Raw genomic sequence first — 9,563 nt, 5'->3', positions numbered from 1 at the left:
TCTTTTTTTTTTTTGACGCAGCTCATAATATGTAGGCATTTCAGGCACTACTTGTGACTTCTCTTTATAAATTGCTTGCTCAGTGCTTGTAATTATCTACACAAAACATCGTGTTTGCCATAATAATGAACACTCAAATTCAACGAGATTTTAGGTTCAGGCCCGGCGACCTCGTTGAATCCGAGTTCCACTGTTCCTTAGCTTAAAATATAAAATATTCATCATTATTGTTGTTGAGTATTGATTTCATGTTCTAATGGAGCCTCTAGATATCTACATTTAGACTACAGCAGCATCCAATTTGCACACACAAAGGAAAGCAACATCTTTAATTAAAATGTATAATGTGTATATACATACACACACATAATAATTATATATACTCATAATAATTATATATATATATTTATGAATAAGAATACTTTTAAAAAATTGAGTATCTCAGTCTTTCTGCTGGGGTGTTGTATCCCTTTCAGCCTGGGTTGGCCTTGGCATGTAGCGCCAGCCGTATTAATGATTTAAATTGTGTTGCTGGGAGCATAGAAACACTTTCATTCAATTTTTTAAAAAGGGAAACAACTTAACTGTGAAAACTTCGGTCCACTGCAGCATCACATCGGTTCTTACACTTAAATACAACACAGGTGCAAGGCTTTTTTACTAATTGACTTGCCTAATCTCAAGGACCTCGGAATAAAACCTTCTTTCTTATCTAGCCTAGATTTCAGTGCCTTAGTCGGGCAATCGCGCAGCGCAGGTAGGCCACGGTTCCGCCGCGAGAGAGGGCTCCTATCAGGCGCCGCCCACAGAGCATCCTCCATTACTTTTAATCTCCTTGCCTACGAATGCTATTTTTCTAGGTTTACTGCTAAAACTGTTGTACACTCTCCACATCCGGTTTTTCAGTTCTTGCTTGCATAAATCGTCTTCCTTTCCTGCCTGCATAATAATTAACGAATAACAGATCTAAAACCAAAATAAAGCCAATAAAAGACTGTCGAGAGTGGTGTGACCACAGTAGAGAATCTTTCGTGTTACAGCAGCTTCAAATTTGTGCTTGAAATAGCATGGCAACGTTGTCATAGTCATGGAGTGTTTGTTCAATATTAGATCGGCATGACGGCATGATCTGAATCTGAGTCTATGACAACAAACAATCATGTTTACATTCTTGGCCTAGACTCGGCTATGTTATTATCTACAAGATCTACAGACTATAGAGACCTACTATAGCCTACCAGAAGACTAGGCCTAGAGTCCCAGGGGAGAGTCTCTTGTTAGCAGCAGTGGCAATGTCAATGGGAACACTTCTAAGACAAGTCACAAGTACTACACTAGTCTAGATTCTAGATATCTAGAGTCTGGAGGTTCTGAGTCTGAGTGGAACAAATTGCATGACATGACATGAACCTTGCCTTGGATCAGAATTTTTTTTTTAATTGAAAAAAGCCTCTGAACTTTTATTTATAGGCTATTGATCTAGAATCTAAATTACTGATAAATTTTCTCACCCTGTGACTGTTGTGTGGCAGAAATTAATTTTGACAAATACAGCAGGGTTAAGTTTGATAAACAAGGAAACATGTTGAATGTGGATAAAAAGAGGAAGGAGAATACAATGTTTTCCTCAGGACAAGATTTTAATGATGACAGTGCTATGGAAAAAGAATCGTGTTGTCAACTTAATGTCTGTACACCCACTGATAATGGTGAAGACGTAAAGCCTGATGTTTTTCCTGTTGTGAAAACTGAACCCTGTGGTTCTCCTAGGTCTTGTTGTAGCAGTGATAGTGATAGTACTGATAGAGATCCTGTAAAACCTGACATCAGGAGTGGGGAGTCTGTGGTAAAAGAAGAGTTTGGTTCTAGCTCCATGCTTGAACTTGAAGAGGAAAAACCTGCAGCTATTGAAAGTGAAAGTTTCAAAGGAGAAATAAAGCAAGATGTTGAAGCAGACCTACCATGCGATGTAACTGATGTCTGCCAGCCTGTCGAAAACGAATGTATTGACATTGAGATTGATAGAGACGAGCCCTTGTTTTCATTTCCTGAAGAAGAAAACACAAAGACTGAAGAGTGTCAGAAATGTAGACCGACTTGTTTTTTGAAAGAGGAACCACAGCTTGGACTTTTCCCTAATCATTGTCCAGAAGTGAAGACTGAACTAGATCTAGATGATGATAGACTTAATGTGAAGCAGGGAGAAGAAAACATAGAGACTAAAGTAACGTGTGTGAAATGTACTTGTGTTTTGAAAGATGAACCACAGCTTGGACTTTTCCCTAATCACCGTCTGGAAATGAAACAGGAAATAGAGAATAATGTCAATGTGAAGCAGGAAGTGCTGGAAGAGGAGTGTGGATCAATGTTGGATTGTTATAATGAGGCCGAAGAAATACAACAGCAAATCGCTGATGTGACGAGTTTGTGTGCAGGACAGAGTTCGCACGCAGGCACTGATCATGCTGATGTTGTAACTGGTGACGGTTCAACTTTATCTTTTTCTGCTGACTCAGCTCTTTTGGAAAACAATGTCGCAAATTCTGGTTATGCTGTCTTGGCCGGCTCAGATCAAGGTAAAAGTATGAGGGATCACATGATAATTAATTTAAAAAAGAGCCTTTGCCAATAGATCGGGGGTTTCATCACAAAGACCTTACAAAATCCTTTCCTATTCCAATAATAATGATTCCTCCCCCCGGGGCGGTGCTACTGACTGAAGTCTTTAGACCATTCCCAAAGGGGGGACATTAATTGACCTTGCCCTTTTATGCACAGTTGAATTGTAATTTTGTAAATGTGCTGATTCATCAATGTCATGCTCGTAACTGTGCCTGAACTGCAATGAAGAGAACTACTGCTTTTTCTTTCCTAATCCTTACTTTTGTCATTTTTCCCTCTACTTCTTATTAAATTTTGTATGTTTGTCACACTCTTGTGACCCACTATATCCAGGGTGTCTTTATAGTTGAAGCAGACTTTGTGCTGTTGAAGCAAGAGGGGTGAGGAGAGTAAGTCTGATTTCCTGTAAGGACTTCTCTGTTGACATCCACCCCTTGGCGCTCATTTGACCTTTATGCAGTTGCGAGCACCGTAAAACCTCTACTAGCACTTGTAAACAAAGAAATAATTCTACAGCTTTGACAAATTGTATAAAATATATGTTGTGCTTAGTGTGGTGTTTCAGCTATGGGAGCAGACAAATATAATATATATATAATATATATATATATATTAAAATCTGAAATGATGTATTTTTAGAACGCAAATGTGACGCGTCGGGTTTGTATTTTTTTTGCCGCGTCAAGTTCAGCAATGAAATTAACGCTGAGAAAGTCATCCTTCTAGATTGAAACTACTATTACAATATTTGTGGTGCTACATCAGGAATAAAGATCTCCTGTGCTCTTTTTTAATTGTGAGTCTTCTAGATGTTCATGTGGCGTCATTTCGCAAGGCAATTTCTATTCCCTGTAACTTTGTTTCAATGGCCTATTTTAGGGCCCAGGAACGAGCAAGTTTCGTTCATTGTTTACTCTCTGCCCAGACCGATTTCGAAACTGAGACCCTGCGTAATTTTGCAGTCATCCTTTACGAGTCTTCAAAAGTAAAAGGTTTCTATTTTTAAAGATGGGGCTGCAAGTTAATACAGGTCAAAGACCCCATTTTATTTTTAATGGATAGGATTAATGAAAGGGCGAGCAACCAAAGAGTTCAAGTTTGTGCTTATTCTGTGGTTCGGCCATTTTCATCCCCACCCCTAGCCTATTCTGCAACTCTTTTGGGGGCTTTGTTTGTCACCAATATTTAGATGAATGTTGCTACTTTATCTGTTGTTGTTAACCTAATCCGTACACCCTGGGGTCATTTTGTACCCTCAAGGTTGTACTCTTCATATTTTAGAAAATACTTCTAGAACGAAGATCTCTTTGAAACTTTCAGTATTTCTCAAAAAATCATTTTGACAGACTGCCATGCAACGCATACAGATCGGATGAACGAGTAAATTTCTTCTTTGGAAAGTGATGGCACAGAGTTCCCCACGTTGTAGGGATACGATAGTAAAACACGACATATGGGAGGGTTAATTGGGAAATTTAATTCCTTTTTTTGTTTATGAGGTTAGAAAGTTACCAGTTAGCCCATTGATTTTACCTTTTTTTCTTACATTATATTTGTTTTGATACGTGTATCAGTAGCATTTGCTTGTTATGTTACTTTGGTACTGCGATGTATTGTAAACATTTATATTCCATAAATTACTTTTCAGGATCTTTTTCAATTTGATGTAAAAGATTTGTCCATTTTGTTCATCATGGTTATGTTTGAAAGATATTTAATATTTTGCAGAGAAGATTTGTAGTAAAAAAATGTGAATAAAGTGGCTTTTTGTCATCATTAACATGCATTGTGAGTCAAATTGAATCTCCTGAATCTGTTTGCCAAAATTTTCAAAAGAGAAATTAAGATAATATAATGGAAAGTTTTTCATTTCTTTCAGATATAACTATGATGACACAAATTATATTTAATATGTGAAAACGGCAACGTTCAGAATTTTTTTTTCTGCAATCCTCACCATTTTACATATACGCTCTTCATACTTATGTTTGAAAATTAAAGCAATGAGAAAATAATTAAAATAATTTTGTTTGTCCAAATTCTTAAAAAATGTGTCATCATAGTTATGTCCAAAAGAATTTGACTTGGTGTTGTTTAACACAGCTTAGCATGCCATCTGTAGGTCTGTAAATACATGTTTTTGTAGAAGGAGATATATACAGGAATAGAAAAATTCATGTAAAACCCATATATATATATATATATATATATATATATATATTGAAAACTCTATCATCAACCCTCTGTGCTACACTTTAGGTACCCACCTATTGGCAAAGGCTCTTACTTGTTTGAAAAGCAGTGCGCTTTCTCATCTGACCTTATGCAGTTGCAAGCGCTGTAAAACCTCTACTAGAACTACTAGAGCAGTGCGCTTTTTTCCACTTTGTGTCTGCTCAATCTTCTGCTCCTCCCTTCACCTTCACCTTCACCTTCACCTTCACCTATCACGTAGACTGGATGTCCGTCGGGGCGCTTTTGAAGATTTGGCCACCAGCTTCCTAAACCCTTTCCGGTCTTCAGCTTATCTGAGCGTGTCTTTGAGTTCCAGGCCTGTCTATTCTTGATGTTGTCCTCCCAACTTTTCTTCAGTCTGCCTCTGTTCCTTATTCCCTAGACGCTGCCTTATATTTTTTAAAGTACTTGTGTAGGGGGCAAAAAGTGTTTTTTTAATATAAAAAAAGTTGTCTAAAATCGATAAAAGTAGGCCTCGGCCACCCATGCAAAATTCAAAATTTCCTACAACTGAAAATGTTTAATGTGTCCCGCACGCTCATACGACCTTGCCTTATGCAGTTGCGATCGTAAAACAATCAAAAAGATGACCCTAGCTCGAATTTTTCTGTATGCATGTAGATTGTTTGTTTAGATTGAGTTTCCAAGTTTCTCCACCCATTTGAAACTGTCCTAATATATATATATATAAATCTACGGGTGTTATGTTTGGATGTCCAACACAATTATTACATGTGTGCAGTCACACCTACTCTAATGGCCACCTGTCCAAGACAACCACCTTTACAAACGACCACCTGTCCAAGACAATCGTCTTTACAAACGACCACCTGTATAAGACAATCATCTTTACAAACGACCACCTGTCCAAGACAATCACCTGTACAAACGACCACCTGTATAAGACAATCACCTGTACAAACGATCGCCTGTATAAGACAATCACCTGTACAAACGACCACCTGTCCAAGACAATCACCTGTACAAATGACCACCTGTATAAGACAATCACCTGTACAAACGACCACCTATGTAAGACGATCATCTGTACAAACGACCACCTGTCCAAAACAATCACCTGTACAAATGACCACCTGTATAAGACGATCATCTGTACAAACGACCACCTGTCCAAAACAATCATCTTTACAAACGACCACCTGTCCAAAACAATCATCTTTACAAACGACCACCTGTCCAAGACAATCACTTTTACAAACAACCACCTGTCCAAAACAATCACCTTTACAAATGACCACCTGTCCAAAACAATCACCTTTTCAAACGACCACATGTCCAAGACAATCACCTGTACAAACGACCACCTGTATAAGACAATCACCTGTACAAACGACCACCTGTATAAGACAATCACCTGTACAAACGACCACTTCCCATTCCCCGTTGTGTTAAAAAAAAATTGTAATGCACTGTCCAAGTCGTCCAGCTTTTTCTCCTCGACAATGGGTGGCTGTCTTGGACTTGGACAATTTTGGCTGTATACTATACCGTATACCTGTAGAACCACACACTACTACAGTGTTTATGAGGATGTTAAACCTATACTAGAGTTTAAATTAGGCTGGAATGATTAAGAAATACAGTGTAACACGGATAGCTTGAATCCGTCGGGACCCTGGCCCAGCCTCTGCATTTCGAGGGAACCGTAGTTCGACGGATGTCTCACAAAGAAAAATGAGAAAAATAAAACGAAACCCCGGGCACAGTTTGACGGAGGTGTGATTTTGAGTCTTCTGTGTTTGACCTATCCATGTTTCACACTGTAGTTTACAAAAGCATGTTTTTATTTCATGGTGTCTGTAGTGTAACATAATTAAATTCCCCTCCCCCTCCCAAACCACTTACAATTTTTTTCTGTTTTTTTGTTTTTTCTGATAAAACAAAGCAGTTCTAGCTATCCCCTCTAATTTTGGTACAATAAAAGCCAAGTGCTCTACTGTTGCACGATGTATGTGCATGTTTGAAAAGTTGTCAAGAGGAATATGACAATGGTGTTGAGAGAAAACGGCTACTATGAAGAAAAGGTATGCGAGTGTGTGGGCTGCCAAGTTATTGGGAGACAGTAGAAATTTTACCAGTCAGATAATGTGTGTATTACTTTTGTCTTTTTCCAGGTGGCGTTCCTTACGACCACAGTCTGGCTACCTCCACACACCCAGCAACACAGCAATACCTCTTGGAGAGACACGGAGTCGGTCCTAGTTGCGATGTTGTTGACACAAGTCAAATAGGTGATCAAAGAAAAGATGACCGTGCCTCGGAAGAAACCACATCTTCTATCCATAATCCGGAGAAGAAAGTCTTTGATCTATATCTCAGCAGAGAGTATGATAAGGACATGTGCAGCAAAAGTGCAGTAAATGATGGCCAGAAGCAGAAAGGTTACGCTTCCGAAATAACGATGGTTATGGCGAATACCACTTCGGGAACGGAGCACGTATGTCATATTTTCACGCAGGCATCTGAAGAAAAACCGCTAAAAGAACGCACTACGGTAAAGTTGAACGAGCCATCATGTGACTACAGCCCAGATATTGTTCGGCAGTCCACAAGTGACATTTCCGACTTGGGCTTTTCTTCGACTTCTTGTTCACAATCTCTTGTTCCATCCACTAATTGTACCCAGTCTTCTGGTGGTGCATTACCTCAACAACTGCACAGAGAGACTCCTCCTGGACAAGATAGCAACGCTGTCCCTGATGGACCCAAGTCTGCGACTGGCAAAAGAATAAGTGCTGGAGAAAAAGAAAAGCCTTACAAATGTGATGTTTGTGGTGCAGGGTATATACATGCTCGAAGCCTTAACAGACACAAGCGGATTCATCTAGAAGAAAACCCTTACAAGTGTGAAGTTTGCTGTGAAAAGTTTGCCGAGAGCATTCATCTGAAGAGTCACAAAAGAACACATGCTATGAAAGAAAAGCTTTACCACTGTGAAATATGTGGCGTTGGCTTAAAAAATGAGATAAAACTACAGAGCCACAAAAGAAAACACACGGGCGAAAAGCCTTTCCAGTGCAAAGTCTGTGGTAGACAGTTTGCAGAGCCGGGCGGTTTGAAGAGTCATGAAATAATTCACTCGGGAGAGAAACCTTACAAATGTGAAGTATGTGATAAACGGTTTGCACGGAAACAAGATTTAAGGATTCATGGCACGACTCACACTGGACAAAAACCTTATAAGTGTGAAGTTTGTGATGCTGTGTTTGCACAGTGTAGTGATCTAAAGATTCATAAAAGAACACACACAGGAGAAAAGCCTTACGGATGCGATGTTTGTGGTGCTAAATTTGCCAAGAGTGGCTCTCTAAAGAGTCACAGAAAACTACACTCTGGAGAAAAACCTTACAAGTGTGAAGATTGCGATAGACGGTTTGCAAGAGCCTCTGGCTTAAAGAGTCATAGAAAGAGACACAGCGGAGAAAAACCGTACAAGTGTGAAGTTTGTGGCATTGGGTTCACTTTAAGGCAATATTTGATTGTGCATACTAGAACACACACAGGAGAAAAGCCTTACAAATGTAAAGTCTGCGGACTTAGGTTCATAAACACAGCCAATCTACACGCCCACGAGAAAACGCACTCAGGAGAAAAGCCTTACGGCTGCGAAGTTTGTGGCAAACAGTTCGCACTAAAAAGCTATTTAAAGAGACATAAAAAAACGCACACTGGAGAAAAATCGTTCAAATGTGAAGTTTGTGGTAAATGGTTTACATCGAGATACGGTTTGAAGACTCATTATGAAAGAACACATAGCCAAGAAAAGCCTTACGGTTGTGAAGTTTGTGGTGTTAGGTTTGCTCAGGGCGACCGCTTGACGGTGCATATGAGAACACACGCAGGAGGAAAGCCTTACCCGTACAAGTGTGAAGTTTGTGGTGTGAAGTTTCCTAAGAGCAGTCGCTTGACAGCACATATGAGAACACACACAAGAGAAAAGCCTTACAAGTGTGAAATCTGTGGAGCTGAGTTTACTCAGAAGCTTAATCTACTGATCCATGAAAAAATAATACACACTAGAAAAACCTTACAATTGTGAAAGTTTGTGAATATTTGTAAATTGTTTGCACATGCTGACTGCGTAAAGAATCAAAATACTGCGGTCAAAAATTTGTGGCGCAACTTATTGTCAAGCATTGCCTCAACTATCGAACATAGACTCTCCAGCTTTTTCACAGTGACTTGTATCAATTTGTTTTAACGTTAAAATTTTTGTAAATTCCTGTTGACTGTTTTCTAGAAAATTCCTTATAAATACTAATTAAAAATCCCAGTGGGTGGTTTCTACAGATTTTGAAAGGTTTACAACTTGGGCAATATTGCTTTTAAAAGCAAGTCCGTCATTTTTTTTCTAATCACAACATTATGCTTATTGAAAGCAAAAAAGGTGTTCACTTTGAAATTAATTTCTTGTAAACTAAAAGTGTCATTGTTGGCCACATACATGCAAAATGCTTTTGAACAATCCCGTTCTCCGCGTGAAGGAGATTTATAGTATTTTATATAAATTTAGAAAGAAAAGTTTTTTAATCTAGCTCCAACTGTTGTGGGAAAAATACATGTATGATTAAAAATTAAGACAGGTTGATAAAAACTGGTGTGCAAAGTATGGGTGACATTGATGCACCTCTGTTAAAGAGATAATTGAGGATACGTTGCTCCACGAATTTTTTACCACACTATAA

At 38.8% G+C, this 9,563-nt stretch overlaps 1 protein-coding gene across 1 annotated transcript; it reads left to right on the top strand.

Moving 5' to 3' along the window:
• Positions 1 to 787: 787 nt before the first annotated feature.
• On the top strand, positions 788 to 9,178 carry LOC101862538 (zinc finger and SCAN domain-containing protein 2). Its single transcript, XM_005110569.3, has 2 exons — positions 788 to 2,576; positions 6,993 to 9,178. Exons 1-2 carry the CDS (start codon positions 1,583 to 1,585, stop codon positions 8,915 to 8,917), a joined length of 2,919 nt encoding a protein of 972 aa, XP_005110626.2. The 5' UTR covers positions 788 to 1,582; the 3' UTR covers positions 8,918 to 9,178.
• Positions 9,179 to 9,563: the final 385 nt, after the last annotated feature.

The sequence above is a fragment of the Aplysia californica genome, unplaced genomic scaffold (assembly GCF_000002075.1).
Source record: "Aplysia californica isolate F4 #8 unplaced genomic scaffold, AplCal3.0 scaffold00911, whole genome shotgun sequence".
Taxonomy (NCBI): domain Eukaryota; kingdom Metazoa; phylum Mollusca; class Gastropoda; order Aplysiida; family Aplysiidae; genus Aplysia; species Aplysia californica.
Note: the sequence above shows the minus strand (reverse complement) of the source record. Positions and strands in the feature narration are given on the sequence as shown.